Raw genomic sequence first — 27,632 nt, forward strand, 5'->3', positions numbered from 1 at the left:
TATTATGATGCTATATGGACTAGTTCTCTCAACATGAAGTTACCACTAAAAATCTAGCCTTTTTGGCCAAATTTAAACATTAAAAATTATAAGGAATAAAACAATTCATGAAATATTAATTACTTACACTTTTTAACCCAGAAATAAATACGATTATATTTAAATATTAGTTAAAGGGCAGAATTCGCCAAAATTATTATAATTTAGGTTTTTGAAACAGGAAAAAAGTATTTGTATAATATTGTATATATTTGTATAATTGTGCTTTTGACTCCAAACTCTGTAGCTATTATTACAGTTATATATAAAGGAAGACATAAATCACATCAATACTATGTAAAACAAAAAATCCAAAGTTCAAAACGATAAGAACTTTGATTGCGTTTCTTCGACCCACTTATAGACGCCTCAGTCGCGCGCATGCGCAGCGGTCAGCTGACCGTGAGCTCATCTGCATAAAGCCCCATCACGCGACCCGGGCGAGTCACTGCAGCATAAACACCTCCATCGTCCGACACAGAAGAGGCTCAAAACACGACACTGCGGTTCAAGAGAAGTCTTTGCTCGAGTCACGATGCTTCTCACGCTGCTTTTCATCTCCACGGGTAATATTTTTTGACCTTCACGTTATTTTTCGTGTCTTGTTGTGTGAAGTGTGTCATAGCTGCAGTTAATGGCGGAGGAAGTGTTTGGTAAACATGTAGGTTACTGACAGTTGGACCCGCTTAAATGGAAATGCTATCTTTAAATACACACCCTAACATATTGTTTATTCTAGCTTTCTTGAACATAAACTAACATGTATTGATACTGATGGTAATAGTGTTGTTTTCCCGAGTTGTTTATCAGTCAATCTATCGCGTGTTGTGCTAACGTTAACTTTTTTTTTTTTTAAACTGCGTCCATAAGTCACGACTTTCTTTTAAAAAAACAATATTTCTTTAAAATGATTTTAGCCGGTACACATGCATTTCGTACACATGCATGTGTTTGTTGCGCATATGTTTTTGATTGGGCTAAACATAACGTTACCTGACTGTCTGTTTTAGGTTAATTATTATCTGCTGAAACTTTTGAATGACATATTTGGGTTAAATGATGACTTATTATAGTTTTTAATGTATTTCTTAAACTCAAATTTAATTTGGATTTAATACGAATCGTTTCCGCGTCATGACGCATCAATTTTTATGTAACCTTCATCATCGTGCTTCATCGATGAAGATAATTTCATCAACTATCTCTTTCTCGGATAGAGGTCTGAATGTTGACCCAGTGATCCATACCTGTTTGTTTCTCTAACGCAGATATACTGTCTTATCTATTGCAGATTTCTTTTGTTTGGCGTCTGATCAATTATTTGCGTAATTTGTATCCAGGTTGCTTAGGGCTTCAAAATAACGCCTCTTCGTACTTCCAGGGATCAGATCCGTTGCTACATTTGTAGTTTCCACATCCTCTTCCGTGTTCCTCTTTAAGATTTGCCATTACTATCACAATTTCACTTCGTCTTTTTTTGTCAGAGGATTATTGTTTTTGCAGAGGTTTAATCTTGAAGGCATAGAGGTGGCCTTTCATGCTCTGGTCTGTATGAGAGGTCAGTCTCGCAGCCTCTGGCTCGTAAAAAATGGTTTATTAATAAACTAAATATGCCTCTCAACCATAGTGTCTCACTTCTCATTGACATGCAGTTTTCTGAGTAATTGCAAAAGAGGAAGCTGGAAACTGTGTCCTAGTTTGGTCTATTGGCCAATCAGATCCCGTGAGTGACTTTAAAAGTTTAGTGCTTTAGAGTTGTGAGTATGTGACTTTTGTTTGCTCATGACACATCGCTGGAATTTTATCCGCATTTTGGGTAGTCTGATCACAATGGCAAGAATTAATGTAACATTTAAGTGTTTTTGTTTACTGAATAGATGTCAATTTTGTACTTATAACTTTAGCTTTTTGCGGTTCACTTAAATCCAATGGAATCCTTTGTAACGGTGCAATTTAAAAACTCCTTCTCAGTTAATGAGTTCGTGCACGGATATAAGAGAATTAGAAACGTTGTTTAGAGTATTTACTCCTACTTTACATGTTTTTGCAGCTACCCATTCCCATGTTGAGTTGCCCTTTCTGTCTAGTAGCAGTCGTTGTTGAGGCATCTTGTTCTCTAGTATTTAGCAGAAGTGCTGGTAAAATTTAAGTGTTTTATTTTTTGTAGGATCAAAACGGTTTCATAACTAAAACTGTGATCATGCAAAGTACAGAAAATGACCCAGCTTTACAGCTAGTTCTTGGGCCATGGGTTTATGGCATGGAGCTTTCCTATAATCTTTTTAGTGTCTGCACTTTGTTTCTCACTATGCTTTTTATTTAGGTGGTTTCTGCCTTGGTTTTGACACTCGATATGGTTTGATATGGAGTGGCAATACAGAAGTGAAAGTCCGCTGGTTTAACAAACTTGTGATTTTTGGTAGTAGCGTGCTTTGTCTGGTTTTAAGAGTTCAGGCCTTTAGGGATATTTTAAAAATTTAGTCATGGCACTTTTTTTTTTTTTTAACTTATTGGTGGAGGAAAAAAATTGGTATCACTGAGTCATAATTCATTACAGTAAAACTGTGTCAGTGAGTTGTTAAAATGCACTTGCTCTTTCGCATCTGGGTTTTGTGAACTTGTCTTTTGTACAGTCAGTTGCGGAGGTTGATGCTGAGCTGGTGGAAACAGACACTGGATCATAAGACTGCTTGAGCTTGTAGTCTTTTGTCTGTGGTTGTCATAAGTCAGATGATGTTGCCTGCAAATATGGAATGCTGTGCAGACTTTTTTTTTTTTTTTGATTCAGCAGTAGGCGGTATGAATAATTCTTTAAAAATGTCTGATTAAAACTACCAGCCTGTTTGTGAAACTATAGTTTCTTATCAGCTGTAGGCAAGAGCTCAAGAAATCTGCAGGCACAGACTGTGAGCCTGTGCAGTGCAGGTTTGACCGTTCATTTAAGGGGAAGTTTTAATTTAGAATTAAAGCATTGTATTTGGTGAAATCGATATTAACTGGCTCTTGGTAGGTTTGGGGACTTTCCACACATTACACACACTGGCAGGTTCTTAAAAAAACAAAACAAAAAAAAAAACCTTCACATCCATTTTCAGTCTATAAAGCAAAGCAGCTTTGCTCTGCTATCTTAATGGTTTCAATACTAGTTCTGTGTGGAAAGTCTGATTGTGAAAGGCTAAAGTTGTTGTTTTTTTTTTTTTTGCAGCTATAATTTGCTTCTCAAATCTAACTTTTGATTAGAATTCAATGGAGCTTGTGCAATCTCATTTATCATGCGTTTTCTACAGTGGTTGTTGGTTTTGGTCACGAGTCACAGAAAAGACACTTCAGTAACCTGTTATTGGTCACCTGGTTGCAGAAAAATTAAAGGCTGAATAAGGAAGCGCCATCTATTTGGCAAATTGGTGTCTACAATACAAATGGAATACAGTAAATGGTAATGTTACTTTTTTACTTAAAATGAATCTGAACTCGGCTCAGTCAAGTCAGCAGTCACACAGAGCAGTACCTCATTTCTTATCTGATCAATCACATGTCTGTGTGACCATTGTGGCTGTTTTGTACATCTAATCTCTTTTCTCTTGTTTCTTGCTAGCTGTGGCAAGTCCCCTGTTGGGTACGGAGCAGTGTGCCCGTGGTCCCCCTTACTGGTGCCAGAATGTCAAGACTGCTTCCCTTTGTGGTGCTGTCCAACACTGCCAACAGAACGTGTGGAACAAGCCTCAGATGGTGCGCTGACCTGATTCTTAGTGCTTTTGTATGCCAGTGCATAATTCAAGAGCTCGACGTGTATAAAACCTCCTTTCTTGCAGAAATCTGTGCCATGTGATCTGTGCAAAGAGGTGTTGACGGTGGTGGAGCAGCTTTTGAAGGCCAATGCCACTGAGGTATGCTGACATGATGGCATTAGAGTTTTGAGTACTTTTTGTGGGAGGCCAATGTCCAAATTCTTATGTCAAATCTAGAGCGAACTCCTCGGATACATGGAGAAGGCCTGTCAGTTGATCCCTGACGAGGGCATGGCTGACCAGTGTAAGGAGATTGTTGACAACTACTTCCCCATTCTCATGGGCATCATTGAAGGAGAGCTGGTGAGCTGGATATTTCCTTCCCTTTCAACTAATTCAGTAACAATTCCCCTTTTAGTTGGTGGTAGTTTGGTGTTACTGAACACACACCGTGCACCAAACCCAAGGTCTTTAGGAGCAGAAAGGCACACATGCTGTTCCAAACTTGAACAATTTGCATGTTTCCAATCCAAAATTAATATTAAATAACTGTTTTTTAATTTTTATAACTACTACATAAGGCATAACGAGTCGTCTTGGCGTATTGAGCATTGACAATATTTTTCTCCTTAAGGCCCGTTTACACCATAATCATAAGTACGAATGTATTTGATACTGCTAATTAAGAAAATGGCATGACTGTTAAACTCTATAGAGTGATACAGTAGAGAATATTCATCACTTCCCACCAAATAGTTGATTTTTAGTAAGTTGTGCTTTTGTAAGAGCCACAAATTGGTGACATTCAAACATGCTGGTGAAGTTGATCAAACCACAATTTAGAGAAGTTACACTCCCCATCCAAAAGAAATCTGAAACTAAGAGCTTTAATTTGTTAGTCCAAAACTAACTAAATGCCCTGGTCTGACTAGACTGGTTTAGTGCCGCCAAGATGGTTAGCTATCCACAAAGAAGCCTTTGTGTAATAGGCTCTTCCTTCCCATAGAGCCTCATCTGTGATTCACAGCATCAGCCACAGTCTTCTTTAAAGAACTGAAGCAAGGGGAAATGTATTCAGCTGCAGATCCTATTGGTTTATATCATGCTTTACAATGCTTCTGTGTTTGTCATCTCGCAGGATGATCCCGGTGTGGTGTGCAGTGCTATGGGCCTGTGTGTGTCCCAGCAGGAAGCTCTGGCTAAAGCTCAGCTCATGTCCAATGAGATCCCTAAGGTGGACCTGAACCAGCGTGTCAGCCCCTTCCTGCTCAACATCCCTCAGCTGCTCTACCCCCAAGAGAATACCAAGGAGACCCCCAAACAGGTGAAGCTGTCACACGCCTGTGTGTCTTAATGGGGGGGTAAAAAAACATGGAGACTCAAATGTTGAACTTGTCGAATGTTACTATGTTTGTTTCTGATTAAAATGTGCATAATTCATCTCATTCTGTATGTTTATTAACTGATTGGCGTTCTCTTCTGCCTGCAGGCTGGTGGAGATGTGTGCCAGGACTGTGTTACGTTCATCTCTGACACTCAGGAGGAAGCCAAAGCCAATTCCTCATTTATCAACACTCTGCTCGCACGAGTGGAGAGCCAGTGCGAGCTGCTGGGACCTGGCATGTCTGATATGGTGAGAACATGAGTTTACTAGAGTTGCGTGCTCAAAGTAAAGATGCCATTCTTTGTGCATTGCATGTGTGGGACAATTTTGGTGGTCTTATCTCTCATTTCTTCAACAGTGCAAGCAATACATCAGCCAGTATGGACCACTGGTCTTTCAACAGCTTATGTCTATGGTAAGTGATTTTGGCTGCATCTTTTAATGTCTTGTGTCTGCATTTCAGCTGTTTCATTCTTCCATTCTCCATTACCAAAATGGGTGCTTAAGTTCCTCTCCTTGTGGCACACCACAGTGAGTTTTAAAGGGGTTATATGTAATCAAATTTTAATGTACTATATCATGTTCTATAACTTCTAGAACTCAAAACCTCCTTCCTAGTGTAAAAAAAAAAAAGTGGATTTAAACTTGTGAGCTTGAAAATGTTTAGAAATGTGTTTGTTCAGAAATGTGGTCCGCCCAGTCACTAAGGAGGAAGTAGTGTATATATGTGTGCATACATAGTCTCTATCTCCTTTGGTTCTGCCGTTTGGAATAAGTCAAACACTCTGCTGTTCCTGACTTTGTGACGCACCTGCCGACTCTGAAGGAGCCTAGTGTTATAAATGAGGCTGAAGTTTTTCTAACAGGATGCCTGATCATTTCTGTTTGAACTACACCTCTGGTGCAGATACTGGGCGCACACTCAAGGATAAGGTGGCTAAAATCTATTGTGTCTGTTCAAGTCCACAACTCATGAGTAAAGGTGCAGCTCAGAGCTGCATCTCATTTCACATGAACGGAGGAGGTTTGTATTAAAGACGGGAACAAAAAATCCTCTTTAAAGGGTCAATGAGAGGGTGGAAAATTATCATAAATGTTAGTCATTTATGCAGCAGTCACATCAATTTGAGTAGACTTTAGGGGAAACACTAAAATATGACCCCTTTAATATGGAGAGCTTATTGCAGATTTTGTCAGTCAAGTGAACAAAGCTGCTTTTGTTTCCTTTCCTGTTAAGAGACACTGCCTGTCTGCCAGCTTAATCCACAACTCTAATCACTTTTCTTTTTTTAATTCTTGATACCCACCTTCATTTTCTTTCTCTTTATCTCTCCCTCTTGTGGTTTTGTTTGCTCTGGTCTTCAGGAGCAGGTAGGTTTTTCTGAGCTGCTAGTCTCAACCCAGCTTGTGCCTTTTAATCTGTTTGTCATGTGGCTAATCGCCTGTGCTGTTTTCTAATCTAACACTGACCGACCGTTGCTAATCTGTGCTGTTAGACTAGCCACTCACGCACCCTTAAAATAGCCCTAACCCTGAGGATTTCATGTTTTGTGTAGTTGTAGCACCAGACTGATCATCCATTATCATGACCTCCATCCATAAAATACTGAATAGGGTTAACTCTCTATGTACTGACTACTTTGGTTACTGGTTTCATTCAACAAAATAAACTTTCAGTCAATAAACTTGCTGTCAAATAAACCCCAAACTCTTGATTAACCAGAAACGTTCTTACTAGTAAAAATGGCTTTTTTTTTTTTTTTTTTTTTAATTGTTTAGTGTGACGTTATTGATCTAATATTAAAGCCTGGAGCCTCATCAATAGGGATAAGCTGCTATGGCTACTTGACGTGAAAGTTACCTCAGTTTTTGAAACCAGAATTTGTTTCTTTTTACGTTTGCAGATATGTCGTATAACCAGCTTTCTAGAGCTTACACAATCAAATTTCCATGCTATTTCGGTTCGGTGTTCATTCTTCCCCAGACATATAGAATTCCATTGACAGCGTTTTCTGAATACCATTCAGTAGCAAGTTTAAAAAAAAAACTTGCTGCTCTCACAGAACTAAAACATTTTGTGACCAGAGTGTTTGTTGCAGATGAATTGCTCTTGAGCCTGTTCTTCTGAATTAATTGGTCAAAACTCCATGTGTGGGTTTGAATCTGTTTTTAATTGACTCCCTCAGTGACCAAATCTGTCTAAAGTATTTTAGGTTTGTCCAAGTGCTAAAAGAATCATTTAACTGATTAATCGTTATTCGGAATTGGAACAATCTTTAACTTCCATCCTGAGAGCTCCCATTCAAACTTTCATTTGAACATGTTGTTATAAAGTTAAATTGGATGAACTGGTCTTTTAATTGAACCACTAGCTATTGCCATTATCAGATTATACATGCACATCTTGTGCTTGCATGGCAGCAGGGTGATGTTGGATGCTGTGGGCATGAGGTGGAGCAGAATCATGTGTAATTGGTTAGTCAGAGTGGTGTGATGCAATGGATGCTGCATGATGTCATCCGGGAAAATGGTGCATAAACTTATTAGTCAGTGCATGCCTAATTCCACTCCTCCTGCCTTTTTTATCTTGTGTAACCGGTGACATGTTACTCACTGAATGTCTTGCAATCCCTCTGCAGCAACCCAAGGACATCTGCGCTCGTGCTGGATTCTGCTCCACTCAGAATAAATCTGTCCGCATGGAGAAGCTGATGCCTGCCAAATCAATCCCTGCTGTCAAGATGTTCCCTGCAACCAAACTTGAAACCCCTGTCAAAAGCAAGCCTGCTAAGGTACAAAAGCATATAGCTTCTGTTTTCATTTGAATCAGTGTATTTGGTACATTTTGAGCATTTAAAACTGCTTTGTGATGCTAAGTGTTTACACATCACTGGTATATTTGAGAAAACGATCCATTTTTTTTTTTTTTTAAAGTAATTTACATCAAAGCAGAGGTTAATTGCTCTAAAATGTGGTCACCTGTTATGGGCTGTAAATGGCATTCAAATGAAGTTTAGTTCCTTGATGCATGTGCTTCTGTTTTGATAGAATCTGGTGCAAGTACGTGATACTCCTCAGTGTGCCGTCTGTGAGTTTGTGATGAAGGAAATTGAGGCCCTGGTTCAGGATCACACGTCTGAGGTAAGAAGCCATTGAATTGATTCTCTATTGATTGTCAGTTTAAAAACTGTAAGGACCAGTCTGGTCTGAATCTGTTGATGTGTGGATTTTCATCAACAATTAGATGTAAAGATTGATTTGAAGCCAGTGAGACAAACATAGCAGCAGGTGGGACTGAAGGAATAAAGCCTTCTCCATTCAGAGAAGAGGAAGTAGATAAATATGAAAGGATAATGCGTGCATCCTGGTGTTTCCAGTCAGCAAACAATAGCTTGCATTGGATTTTTCTCTTTTTAGTTGTGATGCGACTCACTCAAACTATAATATTAATAATTCTTGGATAAAATAAGCCTTGCATCAGTGCAGAAATGGCTTCACATTATGAAATACTTGAATTTAAAAACAACTATTTCAATATTAATAGTACTGACAGCAAGGTCTAGATGAGCTACCATTATTATTTTTTTCACGCTCAGATTTTCCCGGAGAAGTTGATATGAATTTGCACCTTTATAAATTTCCCCTGTTAAAGTGTTTTTTTTTTTTCTTCTCTCTCCAGGAAGAGATTGTGCAGGCTGTGGAGAAAGTCTGCAGCATTTTACCCTCCACACTCACTGCTCAGTGCAAGGACCTGATTGAGACCTACGGCCAGGCCATCATTGAACTGCTTGTGCAGGAGGCCGATCCCAAAACCATCTGCTCTTTCCTCGCACTCTGCAATGGGGTCAGCCATGTCTGTAAGTGATGATAATACATTAGTTTTCAGTATAATGTTCCCTTTTGATCCTCTTTCTAGATGTCTAAAATGATTCTTTCATTTTTAATGCTTTATTCTTGCAGCTGTAATGGACAAGCAACGATTTGAGGCGGGTGGCTTCTGTGACGTGTGTAAGATGGCAGTGCGTTATGTGGACGGGATCCTGGAGCAGAACGCCACTCAGGCGGAGATCGAGGAGGCTGTGCTGAAGGTCTGCAACTTCTTGCCTGACGCTGTCAGAGATGAGGTAGGTCACGCTTGAAGTATGGATGCAAGATGGGTGTCAGACTGCATGGTTTTTAATATCCAACAACGGAACAAATAAAAGTGTTAATTTCATTTAAATTGTCAGCAAACTTTCCACTGTGCTGTTGTCCAGCAACATGCAGAGTGAGATTTTTATTTGCTAACGAATTTGGGTCATTTAAACGTGCATTTAGGAACCAAACATGTGTCAACCATCTTCCCATTAGGACTGGGTATCAATTCAGATGTCCCAATTCGCAAGCGCTCAATTTGATTTTCTTTTTTTTTTTTTTTTTTTAATTGAGTGGTTGTCATGAGGAACTTGCAGCTGCTGTGTTTGTGATATGATGGTAGATTTCTCAAATTAAAGAGTACAATGCTAAAGAAGTGACACTCAGAGCAGCTGGAGATGATATTCTTGTTTTATAGTCAAATAGTGAGACGACAGAAGCTGAAAACACTATAGAATTTTACCTGAGCATTGCATATTGCTTTGCTCTTGGTTCTTGTCAACAGTATCTCCACCATGATAAGCTCTGAATGAACGACAGGCTTTCTGTTGTAACATCGCACAAAGGTAAATGAGCGGGTGACATCTAGTGAAGGAGACTAAGATTCACATTAATCAGATCTTGTTTTAGATATTTTCTTGAAATTAATACAGGAAAAGATTTGCGACTTCCCATACCTGTAATGAGGCACAACATGTTTGGTTAAAGGGATAGTTCACCCAAAGATGAAAATTCTGTCACTAATTACTCACCCTCATCTCGATCCAAACCCAGGAGACCTTCATCTTCAGAACACAAATTAAGATTTTTGATGAAATCTGAGAGCTCTCTGACCCTCCATAGACAGCAATGCAACCTGTTCAAGGCCCAGGAAGGTAGTAAGGACATCGTCAAAATAGTCCATGCGACATCAGTGGTTCAACTGTAATTTTATGAAGGTACCTTCATAAAATTACAAAGAAAACAAAAATAATGACTTCATTGAACAATTGCTTCTCTTCTGGGTCAATCTGCCGCCATTATCAAGAGTACCACGATGCACGTGTGCTGCTGCTGACGTAGAACACGTTTACGAGCAGAGGAACGCACGCGCATGCATCATGGTACTCTCAGTAACAGCATCTACGGTGACGGAGAAGAATTGTGGAATAAAGTCTGTTTTCTTTGCGCACAAAGTATTCTCATAGCTTCATAACTTCGGTTGAACCCCTGATGTCACAGACTGTTTTAATTGTGCTTATGTTTCTGGGCCTTGAACGTGGTGGTTACGTACGTTGCTCTCTATGGAGGGTCAGAAAGTTCTCGGATTTCATCAATCTTAATTTGTGTTCTGAAGATTGGAGTGACACGAGGGAGAGTAATTAATGACTTGATGAATGAATTCATCTTTGGGTGAACGATCCCTTTAAATGTCTACTAAATTGTGCAGCCCCATTTATACATTTCAGAAAAAGATTCTCTTTCCTCATGTCGTGCAGCCCTACATCAATCAATCTCAAGTTTACTGTTAGAATCCTAGAAATGGACTGAATCTGACAGCTCTGTTCCTGTAGGAAATGTAGCTGTATAGGTGTGTGTATCGGTCTAAGCGTGTGCTCTCCTTCCTGCAGTGTAACCAGCTCATTGAGCAGTATGAGCCTCTGCTGGTGCAGCTGCTGCTCCAGACGCTCGACCCAGACTTTGTCTGCATGGTAAGATTTACCCTACACTCTCCAGCCCAACTCAAGTGATCAAATGATGATCCCTGACTGAGTTTGTTGGGGTTTTTGTGCGTACAGAAGCTGGGAGCATGTCCTGAGGCAGTGCAGAGGCTGCTGGGATTGGAGCAGTGCAGCTGGGGACCAGCTTTCTGGTGTAAGAATGTGGAGACCGCTTCTCGCTGTAATGTGAGTATTGTCTCTCTAGACTCAAAACAAAGTTGTCTTCTGTAACGCTAGAATGTTGTACTGCACATCAAAAACAGGCTGTGATGTAAATGGAGCTTCTGTGTGTTGTAGGCCTTGGATCACTGCAGGCGTCACGTGTGGAGCTAAAGGATGAGCAGAGCGTTCCACAACAATCTTGGGAAACTAAAGGAGAACTGCTGTAGAGCTGCTTTTCTGTTTTCAAATCAATATTTGGGTTTTCTTTAAAGTGACATTTGAAATTGAACTGTCACAGCTAATTTAACAGCCTTGTTTCAGGGGAAAGAAAGCTTTTACTGCAAGGACATGTATTTTGAGGAGGCAGGGGTTTGGAGGAAGCTATGAATGGCAGGTGTAGCTATTGGAAATACTTGCACTGAAACTTTTTTTTTTTTTTTTGCGATTTTGGGGACTTTTGTTTTTAGAAGTAATATTCTTTTAGTTGTACAATGTTGGTTTCTTCAAATATGCACAGAGCATGAGTTTATATGGAAATGGATCGTGCCTTTATCAGAAGAGGGGTCTGAGACCCCTGAGAATGAAGATGAAATGCTTTGGATGCTCTAATATCCCTGCCTCCCTCTTTAACTGCAAATGCACCTGCAAGGCCAGTGATTTTAAATCTTTGTTTTTAATGGGTGATATTTTTCGGTCCTAATGGAAGTCAATTATCTTTAACTGTCATTGTGTCTATTAATGATCTGAAGGGAAAGTGATGTTGACATTCTTCATTTGATCCCACTCACTGATTGATCTGTCACTGCTACCTAAATGTCAGATTTTATCCTTGTGCTTCACACTGCTCAGACTGAGCCTTTTGTTTTTAAAAAAAGAAAATAAAACCAACTCCAACCCAATTCTTTGTGGTTTCAGAAGTTTTTTTCAAACCCCTTTTTGTCATTTGATCAGCTCTGGAAGTTGAAATACCATTTGATTTTATTACTTGTAAAGTATATAAAACTTGAGCACAAAATTGGACTTCTTCCAATCATTTAGTTTGCTTAACCTGTACCATTTACTGTTGTTCTGAGGTTTCTGAATTCAGTAATTTCAATAGCAATTCTTAATATCAGGAGTTTTGTGTGAGGGTGAAAAAGCCACCTATGAAGCTTTAAATTGGTTGCTTGAATTTGCCACACTTGGCAAAACGAAAGGCTGATCTCTGCTTTCTACTGGAATGCAACCTCCATATCTCAATCGACATACTAAGCCAAAAAAGGTTTTATCAATACATGAGAAGGTCTGTTGCGAGTACCATTTTCATCGCAATTCACGTTAACTCTGCAGGAGCAACAACTCTTGAGGAATGATGCAATCACATCAATCTCCCTACACTTTGAATGTTTTGCAATTCTTAAACTTACAATTTTTGTGTAAGTGTATTGTTCTTTGACAAACCCCACTAAATACAATTGGTCTTATTTTTAATGCAATTTCTTATTTTGCAACTTTTATATAAAATGAAACACTTACGAAATTGAACAATTCCATACTTTATGCCACAAGTAGTTTCAGAGGTAGCAGATTTGAAGTAACTGAGGTAGTGAGTTGTGGTTTCTGAGTAAGGCCGACACATTTCTCTGTAAACATGTGCTTTCATGATGCAAAGGGTTCAAAATAAAAAAAATAAGCAACACAACCAGTGTCATTCCTTCACTTCCAGCGATTGATCCGACGCAGCTGCACATAAGTAAGAATCAGACACACACACATAATGCCTGTCAGAGCTACCTGGTTCTGCCAAAAGCCCCAAGTGCTGTAGTCGATCTCTTGATGATCCAGATATATGTCACCTGTCATGCTGCCAGAGAGAGCGAGAGAGTTTGCAGTTGAAACACATCACCTCCTAGAGTCTAGACTCTAATAACTCTGTTTTTCCAGTAGGTGGTGCGAGTGAGTCTTACCTAGTGTAGTTACTGGTAAAGACTTGATCTTTTAGCTCGATGATGGCAAGTGCCTGAAGGGAGACCGTTTGGTTGGATTACTGCTGAAATGCAAATATATACAGACTTGAATGAGTCGTAAAATGTTTTACGTTCTTACATTGTAGCCATATCGGAATATACTGGCCCACTTCAGCCAGGACATCCCGCTCATCATCGAATTCAGGTTCACTAGGAAACCCCCAAACACCTGAGGAGAGACAGGACAGAAAAACCTGTGAGAATAGATCATGCTAAGTTCCAAAAGTACACCTTCATCCCATTAATTGCAGTTTAATTCCTAATGTCGTGTTGGTACATTTAAAGCAATCATTTTGACCTTTTCAACCTGACAATGTTTTATCCGTTAGTTTGGTTTGTTTAGTACTATGGCGGTTTAGTGCCACGTTACAAATAAAAAAAAGATTATGAGATTAAAGTCGTAATATTTTGAGGAAAAAAGTCAAAATTGCGAGAATAAAGTCATATCAATATGAAAATAGTGAAAATTATGAGAATAATGTTGAAATATTTTGAGAATAAAGTCAAAATTATGAAAATTCATTTGTAGCAATTAGGAGATTAAAGTTGTAATGTTTTGAGAGTACATTCAATAGTCTATTGCGCATGCAAATGGCCCGGATTGGGAGCACCAGGAGAAAATTTTGACTTTATTCTCGAAATATTTCGACTTTATTCTTGTAATTTCGACTGTATTCTCAAAATATTACGACCTTAATCTCGTCATTTTAGATTTTTATTTTTTTGGACGTTGCACTAAAATAATGTTGTAGCTTAGGCATATGCAATCATGCTGTAAAATAATCAAAATTTTGGTGCATTTTGAAATATTAAAAAAAGTGAACTGAACCAATGAGAAAATACAACAAGTGGTTTTTTTAGAACAAAGCAGACGATCTACATGTCCGTGAATCTTGCGTTCGGCTAAACTCACCATCATTACGACATAAGGCAGTGCGATGAGGATGTTAGCCATGGCGAAGGAGCCCACGCTGGCACTGATCAGGAAGGCCAAGCTCACCGCTGACAGACTGACCATACTCATGGTCACACAGTACAGGAAGAACGCCTCCACATCAGGCTTCAGACCTGAGCCACAAACAGACATGAAGCTCATTAAAACAGTGTAACGTAGGCACAGCAAAAACCCACAACAAATGTGATTTATGTTTACATGTGTCATTTGTGACACAATAACAGTGAGCAACAGCCAGTGACCCTCATTCACTATTCCTTACATTACTCCACTAATAAAGTAACAGCGAATGAACACACTTCTCTTGCTTCATGCACCATCTTGGATCTTTTCAGTGCACACTATGGGATTGTGTTTGTGGACAAGGATATGTACGATGCTTCCTAAAATATCTTCCTGAAAGAAGGTATCTTAGAAGATAGTGACACTACTCACCCATCATGAAGTACGGGATGGCAGAAAAGATGAAGACGGGGAGGATGCGGTTTGGAATGAGGTCAGCAAACACTTTGGACAGGAAGTAGACAGAGGTCCGGTAGAAACCACTCGAGTTCTCATGGCTGCAGGTGAGAGGAACATGTGATGGTGGTCTTTAACTGATAATCTCATGTTTGGAGGTTGACTCACATGAAGAGCACTCTCTCGCTGATGAAGAGCTCCACCGCAGACAGATTACCAAACACCATGTTAATGACCAGAAAAAAGAAAGCTCCCGTTCTGAAGAGAGACAGCACATACAATGTTTCACAATAACTGCTAGAACTTAAACACAGGTACAATCATTGTGTGTGTAAAAATAAATGAGCATAAATTATGTTAATTTTATTTATCAGAACCCTGTAAAGGCTACTGTGTCATACTGGATACACAGTTCTAAGGCCTCTAAATGATCAACACGATCAAAACTACCGAAGAACCTGTTGTGCACAATCTACTTCATGCCTTCTGTTGTCTAATAGATAGTTCATACTTTTTTATCAAGTAAAATGCCTTGTAGTATAATTGTAAAAATGATCCCCTTCAAGGCATGTGTCTTTTTGCTGTGAGATCTTTTTGGTGATTTTTAAAGTAAACTTTAAGATGAACACTTACTGGACTGATGCAGTTTACATTCTTTCTTCCTTTTTTTTTTTTTTTTTAAATGTTACAATGTGAGTATCAAATATGATACATCAGGCTTTTGAGAAATGTTCATTTTTTTAATCATGTTTTATTGCATTTCAGAGTTTGCTCATTAAACCATAAAACTGATATTTATATGCATTTTATGTAAATAGTCTGCTATAATGTAATAATTGATTTACTTTACGAGCTTTCAGCATTTCATCTAACATTTTGACTATATAAATACTAGCAACTGCACCGTAGTTTTGCTCGGTTTGGGACTCTGAATAAAGAATTAAGGCCCCTCCACAAGTTTGAGATCTACAGTATATTCTCCTATATCATACTATGTAAGGCATAAAAGCCTGATGTATCAAATATGATACTCAACAAAAAACAGGCGTGCAAACATTTTTTAAATAGATTTTATAAATATTTTGTCTAAAGGTTCAATAATGTTAACTGTTCCATTTAAAAATTGATTTGTCATATGCCAGGCTTTACAGGGTTAGTTTTGCTGACATGATTTTCTAATATCATTCCTTGACTCATGCACAATGAATTTGAATTGAAAACTGTGGCAAAAAGGTAAGTTAGGACCCAAAGAAATGGAATTGTGAGCTGTGGATCTGGTAGCAGGTGCTCACCTGTTCTGAAGAGCCTCTGGTAAAGTGTGTGGGATCTGGTAGTAGATCAGTCCCACTAAAATACCAAAGAAAATGTTGAGGAACAGTTGGGCATAAGACGTCTGGGGATTCCTCAAGATGTTTCTTACAGTGCGGCCACTCACCAACATGATCTGCAGCACGGACACATGCAAATGTACAAAGGTCACTCGTTTATTGATGTTATTCCTGGTTATCTACCTGATGAGTCAACATTAGCTTAGCTTAACCATTGCTTCTACATACCTGGTAATAGAAAGGTGTGGCATACCCAACCGTGTCACCTTTAGTGACCTCAGGGTCAAGCCCATCTGAAATCTGAGTGAGTCGGTCTTTTACTTTGACGAAATGAGGGGACTGTCTGTAAATGACTGCCAGAGGGTTTTCATTTTCCTCCATCTCCTCGCTGCTGCTACACTTCTCTACAAAAACACCAAATGCAGATGGTTATCAAGAGGAGTCCAAAAACTAAAAAAAAAATTCAAGCTTAAGAAGTTTATATATATATTTAGAATTCCTTTAGAACATCATCAGATTTTCATATAAGTCCTGAAAGTAGACAAAGAGAACCGAATCAAACAAGTGAGAGAAAAATATTCTTGGCCAGGACAGCCTGCCATCATTGATGGAACAATGAATTCTGAATTATAGCAGCAAATTCTAAAGGAAAACGTCAGCACATCTGTTTAAGAACAGAGTCTCAAGAGAACGTGGGTCATGCAGCAAGACAACGACCCCAAGCACACAAGTCATTCTACCAAAGAATGTTTAAAGAAGAACAAAGTTCATTTTTTGGAACGGCTGAGTCAAAGTCCAGACGTTAATCCAATTCAAATGTTGTGGAAGGATCTAAGCAAGCAGTTCATTGGAGGAAACCCACCAACATCACAGAGTTTAAGTGGTTCTGCACTAACGAATGGGCTAAAACTCAATACATGTTATTGTGCAGGACTGATCAGCATTTACCAGAAAAATGATGTTTTGGGTCATATTTATGCAGAAATATAGAAAATTCTAGAGGGTTAACAAAATTTCAAGCAGTACTGTATATGTATATATCTACACTATATTGCCAAAAGTATTGGATCTTAATGTTTAAGCATATAATGATATTCTAGGGAATTGTGTGCTTCTAATTTTAAAGCAACAATTTGGACAGGACCCTTTTCTATTCTAACATGACAATGCCTCTGTGTATAAGACAAGGTTCAAAAAGAAATGATTGATTTAGTCAGTGTGGACGAACTTGACTGGTCTGCAGAAAGCCAAGTCCTAATCCAAGCTGAACACCTCTGGTGTGACTTTAAATGCAGATCTTGAGCCAAAAACTCTTTACCAAACACCAATGACTTGTACATACACTATATGGACAAACGTACTGGGACACCCCCTGCTTTAGAACAGAAAAAGGCACTTCCAAAACTGTGGCAACAAAGATGGAAACATAATTCATGTATTTAAAAATTGTATTTCCATCTCTGTCGCAACAGTTTTGGAAGTGTCTAAAATGACAGTACCCATATGTACAAGTCTCCCAGATCTGGACCAGGGCTAGTGGGTATAGGTCAGGCGAGCATGGGGGCCATTTAACAGGGCCCACTAGAGGACATTGGGCCCTCAGGCGACCCTCATGAAGTCTGTTTCTGATTGTTTGGTCAGAGACATTCACACCAGTGGCCTGCTAGAGGTCATTTTGTAGGGCTCTTGCAGTGCTCATCCTGTTCCTTCTTGCACAAATAAGCAGATAGCGGTCCTGCTGATGGGTTAAGGACCTTCTACGGCCCTGTCCAGCTCTCCTAGAGTAACTGCCTGTCTCCTGGAATCTCCTCCATGCTCTTGAGACTGTGCTGGGAGATGCTGCAAACCTTCTGGCAATGGCACGTATTGATGTGCCATCCTGGAGTTGGACCAGGTATCGCCTCATGCTACCACTAGTGACACTGACCCTAGCCAAATGCAAAACTAGTGAAAAACAGTCAGAAAAGATGAGTAGGGAAAAAATGTAAAACCATTTCTGTTTTGGGGGTTGTCTCATTGTTGCCCATCTAGTGCACCTGTTGTTAATTTAACACCAAAGCAGCAGAAACTGATTAACAACCCCCCTCTGCTACTTAACTGACCAGATCAATATCCCAGGAGTTTAATCGACTTGATGCAATACTCTGATTAAAAAGTGTTCCTTTAATTTTTTTTAGCAGTATATATCTATATGAAGTTTATTTGCAAAAACAGATAACTCCATTTTTTAAATGAACACTTCATATATATATATATATATACACATATTATATGTGTATGTTTTTGAAAGAAGTCTCAGCAAGGCTGGAATTATTTGAATAAAAATACAATAACTGTAATATTAAAAAAAACTTATATTTCTATTTTAATACATTTTAAAATGTAATTTATTCTTGTGATGCAAACCTAAATTTTCAGCATCATTACTTCAGTCTCACATGATCCTTCAGAAATCATTCTAATATGCTGATTTGCTGCTCATTAAACATTTCTTGTTATCATCAATGCTGAAAACAGTTGTGCTGCGTTATAATTTTGTGGATAAACAGAAAGCTAAAAAGCATTTATTTGAAAGTGAAATTTTTTGTATTATTAGACATGTCTTTACTGTCACTTTGGATAAATTTAATGTGTCCTTGGTGAAAAAAAAGTATGAATTTCTTTCAAATAATAAAACATTCAGCACCTGATTTATTGTTGCGCATCTGAGGAAGGACGGTTCCATTCGTGACATCCAGGAAGAAGTCTGCCGGGTTGTTGAATGGCTCACACTTGTAACCTATGACACATGGACACAAGTTTGAGAATCACAGTACACCATACATTGATTAGCGGATCACTGCTGATCTTCATTTGAATGAAGTATGTCTCTCAGTACCCAAGTCCTCAAAGTAGGTAATGGCTTTGTTGGCGGCCCCTGCGTAGATGATTTCTCCTTTATTCATGAGTGTCAGGTGGTCAAACTGGCTGAAGATGGAGTAGCGTGGCTGGTGAATGGAGAAGATGACAGTCTTACCCTTTTTGGAGATCCTGAGTAACAAAATAACAAATAATCAATCTCAATCTCTGCATTTCTCATGATCAAAATAAAACAAAAACAGGTTGTTCGTGACTGTGCTTTATACTTGAAGTGGAATGTGGTTTCTTCTGACAGTTACAGTAAAAAAAACACTTTTTTAATTTACCACATATCATTATTTTGACTCATCTCTTAGTCTGAAGCGCAGTAATACGTGTACAATAATAAACTCTCAATGGATGTCAATGGGAAGAATGCACTGGAGGGTTTTCCAAGTCGAAATACGAAGCTTGTACCTTCTTTTTTTTTTTAAAGCACTTCATAGGGTTTTTTGAGAAAAGGTTAAAGCATTCTACAAATGGCTTTAGTTGTCTCAGCATATTAACAGTATAAGGCTATGAATTTGATACATCAAAGAATTATGAATTATACTTTTTAGCGAGCAAAAGGACTTTTAGTATAATTATGAAAATGCATTCACGTCTGTTTACATGTTAAATCATGTTAAAATGTGAGTATCACATATGCCACATATCCCTTGAGAAACGCTTATTTGTGCATCTCTCAATAATCATTGTATTGTGTTGCATTATATGATTTGATCATAAAACTAAGCATTTAAATCTCATCTTACTAAGACATTATTGGGAAATATATAGTGACAACTGATATGTACATGCATTTTATGTAAGTAGACTGTTATACTGTCATAAAGATCTTATTGATTTACATTACAGGCTATCTGAATTTTACTTTTTGGACAAATAAATATGAAGCAACTGCACAAACTTGCATATTTTTTTTCTCTTTGAAAATGAGCTCCATATTCTCCTCTATCATACTACCTGAGCCATAAAAGCCTACTGTATCAAATATGAGATCAATAAACCGATCCATCTCGAAAAACTTATTTCAAATGTCATGAATTCACAGAGTTAAGATTAAGGAGAAAGTGGGGTTTTTTTTAATGGCACACATTGTTCACAGGAAGTAGGTATGTCTGAAAAGAGAGCTTGTGGTACTTCTGTAGCAGTTCCATGATGGAGTTGGCAGTGTTGGCGTCCAGGCCTGTGGTGGGCTCATCCAGGAACAGGAGGGAGGGGGACGTGATGAGCTCCATGCCGATGCTGCACCTCTTCTTCTCTCCACCAGAAACACCACGCAAAAACATCGTCCCAATCTGAGAGAGAACAAGTCCTGTCAGCGTGAAATGACACATTCTTACTGTCACATGGTACATACTGACATGTCACCCAAACCTACTGTTGTTGTTTTGGAAATAGTTTTTGTGTGACTGAAGCACACGTGACCTTTCACTCAAGCGAGGATGTTTTGTTCATACCAATAAACAAATAATTTTTAACATTCCTCTTCACGAGGCTAAAGTGCATTACCTTAGTGTCTGCGCAATCTTTCAGGCTGAGCTCCTGGATGACGGAGTCGACCCTCATCTGTTTGTCAGCTGAGGAATACTCTTTGCGTGACAAGCGAAGATTGGCAGAGAACGCCAAGTTCTCTCTTACGGTCAGAGTACCCATCAGAATATCATTCTGGAAGGTGAAAGAAAGGAAATAATGCATAATTTCATCATATTAATGTTCAATTCTTATTCAATCACTACTATGTAAGATTAAAGAATACAACGTCTTTGTTTAAAGAAATTATTTATACCAATTGTATTCAGCAAGGATGTATTAAATTGATCAAAAGTGACAGTAAAGACATTCATAATGTTACAAAAGATTATTTCAAATAAATGCTGTTGATCTTCAAATAAATGATGAACTTTCCATTCATAACAGTATCTACAACTGTTTTCAACAATGATAATAATCAGAAATGTTTCTTGAGCAGCAAATCATAATATTATCATCATGTGACACTGAAGACTGGAGTAATGATGCTGAAAATTCACAGGAATAAATTACATTTTTAAATATATTCAATTAGAAAAATGTTATTTGAAATTGTAATAATATTTCAATTATATTATTGTTAATATTATTGTTTTTACTGTATTTTTGATTGAATAAAAGCAGCCTTGGTTAGCATAATACAGTTCTTTTAAAAACGTTCGAAAATCTTACCAAACGTTTTTACAGTAGTCTATATATGAAGAGTTCAGATGCAAAAGCCTCTAAGTGCCATCTGAAAATTTCATCTAAAATGAGCATTTTTTCTCAGGCTCCCATGTGTAGGTTCAGTAATTTTACTCTAATGGCAGTGTATAGGTCCTTTTCTGTGCAATTAAAGTGAAATAACTGAACATAAATATAGGAGCCTGATAAAAATGCTCATTTTAGAAGAACATTTCAGATGGTACTTTGCATCTGAACTCTTCATATCAGTTTTTTTGTAACATGTCTTTTGTAAGGCCATAGAGAGTGTTGTCTCCCCACCTGAACTACATAGGCAGAGCAGAGTCTGAGGTCAGAGGTCACAACGGTGTTGTCAACTAGAACTTGACCTGATTTTAAGCCCTTAGGATCTTTCCTTCCTGCAATGACATCCAGAAGCCTGAAGACAAGACACACTGTAATTATTGCTATATACTGTAAATGCAAATAATTACTTAATTAAAAGGTAGGTTTTACCAAAAAAAAAAAAAAACACCCCACCCAAAAAAAAAAAATTCTGTCATGATTTATTCAGTCTTATGTCATTCAAAACCAGAATGACTTTCTTCTGCGGAGAAATATCTGCGGAGATATTTTGAAGAACTATCATTTAAATTAATCATTTGATACACAGCACCTATTGTGTACATACATGTTTTCACATTGTATTTATTTTTGTAAATACCTTCCTGTATTTATATCTGTAGTTACCCATTTCACTGCTGACCCTACCTCTGCCCCTTAAACCTAACCTAATCTTACCCGTATCCCCCCTCAATAGCAGCAAAAGTGTTCAAAATGAACACGACAGGTACATTGCACCTAACAATTCATTATTAATTATTATTCAGTACACAGTATTTAAAGACTAATATAAATTGGGACCTGACATTCTTTAAAATGAACTTTATAATTGCTGATATTTTATCTAAGGCAATGAGATTTAGATATTTTTAGTACCCAAATACTATTAAAATGAATAAACAGAAATAAATGAAAATGCACTTACGATGTCTTCCCACTTCCAGTAGGACCCATAATCGCATTCATTCCAGGGTTCATGATACCACTGCAACAGATGGAGAACATCACTTTTTGGACTGCTTTCAACTTGACAATGAGTTCTTTGGATTGCAAGCAGCTTCAAAAATCACTGATTTTTCTTCATACACTGCTGATATTAACTGTGCAAGAAAACAATTATTAACATTTTATTAAAACGGTTCCGTAACGGTGGTTTGCCAATATGTGCTTTCACTATTTAGAGAGCAGAGTGGCTGATATAATGCAGATACAAACAAATGTATCTTGCAATGCATTTGAGATAAGTCTTTCAGACCCCCCCCCCCCGCCCCGTGATGGCGGTAACGCATTACAAGTAACTTTTTTAAAGTAACTAGTAAAGTAACGCATTACTTTTTCATTTAGAAGGAAATATCGGAGTTACTTTTTTAAATAAGTAACGCCAGTTACTTTGTTTCCCATGTCTTGACTGACAGCTCTCGTGTTGCCATGTTGAGAGAAATCAGGAGTAAGTGCAGAGCGTTGTGTGTGAACATGATCTTACTGTAGTTCTGGACTAAATGTTAACATGCATTTACTCATCTCACCTGCACAAAAACACATTCAGTATTCCTCAAAATGAATAAAAACAGTCAAATGCAAACTCAGAACATTATACAAACCTGCAATAAATAAGACAAATACCATTTATGTATTTAATCCCAATGTCTTTGCTACTAACCTATGATGATCCAATTCAAACATACATCAATTTGTTGGAAATTTACATTTCCTTCAGTCTTAGGCGTACTCATTTCACTTTTGTTGTGAAAAGGGCTTTTACATTTGTAAAATAACTTTTTTATATTAAAAACAAGCAAACAAGCCCTGCCCATATTCAAAAAGTAACTCAAAAGTAACATAACTTTCCATAAAAAGTAACTAAGTAACATAATTAGTTACATTTTAGGGGAGCAACGCAAAATTGTAATGCATTACTTTTAAAAGTAACTTTCCCCAACACTGGTGACTACTGTCCTTATTACTGCACCCCTCCAAATACAGATCTAAGCTAACTAATCACATGAATCAGTCAGTTTAAATTACATTCTAACACTAGACTACCAGTCAAATGTTTTGAATTGAATTTATGTTTCTCGTGACCATTACCTGACATCTTTGAGGATGTCCTTTTCAACCCACTGCCTGCTAAACATTCCTAATCGTTCCTTGATGCGGTAGCGGAGATTATGGAAGGTGACAATGGGGCCTGGAGTCTGGAAACATGGCACTGTCTCCTCTGTGTCTGTGGACGGCTGCTCGTTCACAACCACCTCGTCCAGCATGATGCCCTCCTCTGTCTGCAGGAGATGCACACGGATATAAACCAACAACCCAACACTATTACTTTTCATTTGCACCACTCATAACATGTTAAGTGCTTTCAAACCAGTAACATGGAACTTGTATTTTATAAACAAATGTCAAATAATTATCTGGAGCAAATGAGTACTGAAGGAGAAAAGTGTATATAGATAATGTTAATGATACATTTATTTTATGTGTGTGTGTGTGTGTGTGTGTGTGTGTGTCAGATGCACAGCAAACGTGTACAGCATGACTTTATTTATTTACTTTTTTAGTTTTGACCTTTTGGTTTGTACCTCTTAAAATGAGCATGCTTATTTAAGGAAGTATTTAGCCTATAAAAATAGAAATATCAGAATATGTTTGTCACGTCTTCTTTGTTTTTTGTTTTTTTATTGCTGAAATCAAGAACATACAAAATAGTACAAAATACAAAATACCCACATAACACTTGAACAGACAATAATAAAATAAAACAGTAAAAAATACACACAAAAAATAAAAAAATAAAATAATAATGATAATAACAAATGCAATAAAGGGCCATTGTTTGACATAAGACTTCCTACACGAAAACTTTAAGTGCAGAGCAAATTCTGACAGTCTTCATAGCTTTCTTATTATTAGATACTGAAATCAAATTAATATAATTCTCCATGTCTCTTAAAAAGACCACAAAGACAGGTTTACAATTTGAGAATTTGCATTTATGAATATAAAATTTGCTTAAGAAAAGAAGTAAATTTATAATAAAACAAATATTTTCTTTTGTGGGGTCTGAGTCAAAATACCCAAATATAATATTTCTCATTTGTATAGAAAATTCTGGCAAAAGCTTCAACTTAACAAAAGCACCAATATCATACCAAAACTCCTGAGTGTATTGACATGACCAAAATAAGTGGTCCACTGTTTCATCAGCATTTAAACAAAAAGAGCATGATAGCTCTACATCAGCTCTATAATAACAACAATTATACTTTATCATTTAAAAAAAAAGTTTCCAACAAAGAAATGGATCGACTTCTGTCAGCTTGTTGAACAAACACTTTATTTGGATAATTTAATATGACGGCTGAAGCAGCAGCGGGCGACACTGTTTTCACGGTAATCAGATCAACATTGTTAATGAAATGCTACAAAACCTAAGAGAAAAAAAATCAAATTATCATGCAATGCTACAAATTAGCTTCTCTTCCCTGCAAACGATACAATGAAAAATTATTATTGTTTAACTTAAAGGCAAAAACAAAACAAAAGAGAAGTAACCATGGGAACGGACAGCGTATCCTGATAATATGGCGGCGCCTTCCCGAAATGCAACGCGGAGTGAAAAGACTGTGACGTAATCCTCATTCTCTATAAGATAATTTTACTACCTACTACATATTACAAGAAAACGGCAGGGAAATAAAGAGCCAGTATTATCATAAGGGTTTAAGAATTCTGTAATTTTATCAAAGTTATTTCAAGTTTAAAATTTAGGCAAACCAGCTAATATCCACTGCTAGTACTTACTGATACTTCCGCTGTTGTTAGCCTACAAAGATGATGTCACTTCCTGTAGTAGGAACCTGGCTTTTGTTAAGATATAGCGCCGCAGTAAAGATTAAAGGTTGGAAACTGAAGAGCGGCTCTTATTTAGAATACGTTTAATTTTTTTTGTATGTTGACTACAGTATTATTATCGGCGCAGCATCACCGCTACTGTACAACAGTCTATGCGCGAAACCGACAAGACGCTCGGCTCTACTGTAGTCCGAGTCCCGAATCAGTGAATCTTATGAGTCGGTTCTTTAATCAAAACCAAGCAAAATGATTCTTAATCAAACGACTCTCAAGCGCCGGTTATTTATAGACGGTTTCAACCATAGACATATAAATTATATTTTAAAAACAGAAGTGGTTACATTTACAAAAAAAAAATCTGAATTGAATATCCAAATGGGCAAGGCAAAAAACTGTGGGCAATTAACATGTACAAGTCTGTTGTATTGACAAAACGTTATAGTCCATCGATCTAGGCTGAATTTAAGTCACAAAAAAATAGTGATATGATCTGAACAATATATATTTTCAAGGTGGTTCTTGTGAATGCAGTTTGCATGAATTATTGATGTTATAATATTAAGTATATTATTGAGAATTGTTTTAAGTAAAGAGATATGATAAAGATCATATTTCAATTTGCACACAGCTTTTATAGAAGCTGTCTATCCACTGGTGAAAACCGAAAATAAATATGCTGTCTATCCATAGGTGAAAATATAAAATAAATATATGTCAATCCAGAGGTGAAAATATAAATTAAATATGTTGTCTATCCAGAGGTGTAAATATAAAATAAATATATGTCCATCCAGCGGTGAAAACGGAAATTAGCGGCGAAACGGAAATGACGTAGGCTGTCTATCCACTGGTGTCCAGCCACTGGTGTGTCTGCGGGGCTGCAGCTGGATGCTATTGGGGGTTTCCCCGGAAACGGCTGTTGAGCTGTACGTTACACAAAGCAGCGCTGAGCTTACAAACGCTGCTTTATCAGGCATATAACTTGCTAGATGAAATGAAAATGACATCGAACATTTTTTAAAGACAGTTGTCCTTCAGAAATACAGTGATATAAAAACACCTGCACCTCGTTTTGATTTTAAACGTGCATTACGTGCTCATGTTTATTCAAGGAAGCAAGAAAATCGGTCAGTTTTGATACTGTAGCGGGTTGCCACAAATAAATAAATGTATGTGAAACACATCCCACAGCACAACAACCTGAGCCCAACTTCATTACTCATCACCTTAACTTTAACTGTGTTTGTAGCCGGCGCCACTAACAAGACCGATAAACAAACACAGACCGGAAGTTAACTTCGGTCCAGGCGCGTGCGCCCGATGTAACCGTCATACAACATTCGTTATTCGTAAAACCCCACATTTAACACTCGTTGGTTACAGTCTTCCTGAATTGCGCGGAGCTATAAACTACAGAGCACAAGGAACTAGTTTGACCCTGGTATTGGTTTTAGGTTGGTTTCGCTTTCCTGGCAGGTCAACCTTGCCGTTATATGCTTTATAAAAAGTAGACGGACAACCTGGTTTAGTTTAGGGTCGGCCTACGTGACTTTAAACACACAAAACAGGAAAAACAAAACTGATGAGGTTTCAGAAAAGAAATGAGGCCATCAGACAACTTTTTACTAGAAGAAAATGTCACATGATTTGTAATTTATCATTATGTTGTTCGTAGTAAACACTAATAGTAATAGCCATAAACAGGGCACCTAGATGAACTCCCAAATCGTGTTTAGGGCAAAGTACACTACAGATAAGAGATTAAGAAAAAACTCAATTAAATGCCTTTAACTGAAAATTGAGTGTTCAATCTTGTCATTTCACATTATTTACACACTATCTTCCTATTTTGATATTAGAAAGTTGCTTTGACACAATCTGTATTGTTAAAAGCGCTATATAAATAAAGGTGACTTGACTGAATCCACGGCATTTCCCATTTGTTTACTTGAGTCGTAAGGCATAGATGGACGTTTTAATTTTAAAACAATAAAAAGTATTAAAGGATATGTGTTTACGTACCATGTTGTTGAGGAGATGTGCTGCGGTGGGATATGTTGCTCTAGCAGTGGTGGTCCTGAATCCTTTGTTTAGTTTGTATGGGTGGGTGGACTTCAACTCACACTTCCTTGAGCATCACAAAGACGACAGTAACTGATGATAAACTGTGTATCACATCTGCATTCTGCACATCGCAGCTTCACAGTCTCACAGCACTACTGCAGGATACCACACAGAAGAATGGACAGGTGTGTCTGCATCTGAAGTTTGTTTCCTCATGCAAGGCTAATAAATGAGGGCGAGGTCTGAGGTGACAATAACAGTCTGTTACATTAATAAGTCAGGAGTGTGAAATTTGAGGTTACTGTATGATTTTAATTGACTTCATATTTAATTAACCCTTAAATCACAAAGGAATAAAAATGTTCATGGTTCTTTTAACTGAAAACAAGAATGTAATAATCACCAGTCTTTCTCAAGTGTAGCATTTCTTAAAATGACATATTTTGAAATGTTTACTTAAAGATAGTAGACATTGCAGAAGTACATGGTGCATCACTACTTGTTTCAGTTATTTTGAACTTAAAATTAATTTCAAGTAGGCTATTTAAACATAAGCTATATTTTTTGCATTTAATTTTAAAATGTCTTTTCACGATAA

The 27,632-nt window shown here is 37.6% G+C and overlaps 2 protein-coding genes across 3 annotated transcripts; one reads left to right on the plus strand and one right to left on the minus strand.

The window, feature by feature from the left end:
* The first annotated feature begins 445 nt into the window (after positions 1–445).
* psap (prosaposin) lies at positions 446–12,046 on the plus strand. The gene is made up of 14 exons (XM_058795007.1): positions 446–605; positions 3,635–3,768; positions 3,852–3,926; positions 4,005–4,130; positions 4,906–5,091; positions 5,257–5,400; positions 5,510–5,566; positions 7,791–7,943; positions 8,200–8,292; positions 8,831–9,008; positions 9,112–9,275; positions 10,896–10,976; positions 11,064–11,171; positions 11,283–12,046. Exons 1-14 carry the CDS (start codon positions 575–577, stop codon positions 11,316–11,318), a joined length of 1,566 nt encoding a protein of 521 aa, XP_058650990.1. The 5' UTR covers positions 446–574; the 3' UTR covers positions 11,319–12,046.
* Positions 11,512–27,242, minus strand: abcg2c (ATP-binding cassette, sub-family G (WHITE), member 2c). Of its 2 annotated transcripts, none has more exons than XM_058795005.1 (16): positions 26,993–27,242; positions 23,204–23,394; positions 22,041–22,100; positions 21,314–21,431; positions 20,309–20,464; positions 19,937–20,094; positions 18,774–18,925; positions 18,582–18,674; positions 16,124–16,299; positions 15,860–16,011; positions 14,736–14,825; positions 14,544–14,668; positions 14,067–14,221; positions 13,233–13,322; positions 13,094–13,146; positions 11,512–12,990 (listed from the first exon to the last, which is right to left on the minus strand). In XM_058795005.1, exons 1-16 carry the CDS (start codon positions 26,993–26,995, stop codon positions 12,843–12,845), a joined length of 1,920 nt encoding a protein of 639 aa, XP_058650988.1. In that variant the 5' UTR covers positions 26,996–27,242; the 3' UTR covers positions 11,512–12,842. The 2 variants fall into 2 exon arrangements, with proteins under 2 accessions (XP_058650988.1, XP_058650989.1); XM_058795006.1 differs by lacking the exon at positions 26,993–27,242 and adding an exon at positions 24,920–25,191.
* Between the last annotated feature and the right edge of the window lie 390 nt (positions 27,243–27,632).

The sequence above is a fragment of the Onychostoma macrolepis genome, chromosome 13, assembly GCF_012432095.1.
Source record: "Onychostoma macrolepis isolate SWU-2019 chromosome 13, ASM1243209v1, whole genome shotgun sequence".
Classification (NCBI taxonomy): Eukaryota; Metazoa; Chordata; class Actinopteri; order Cypriniformes; family Cyprinidae; genus Onychostoma; species Onychostoma macrolepis.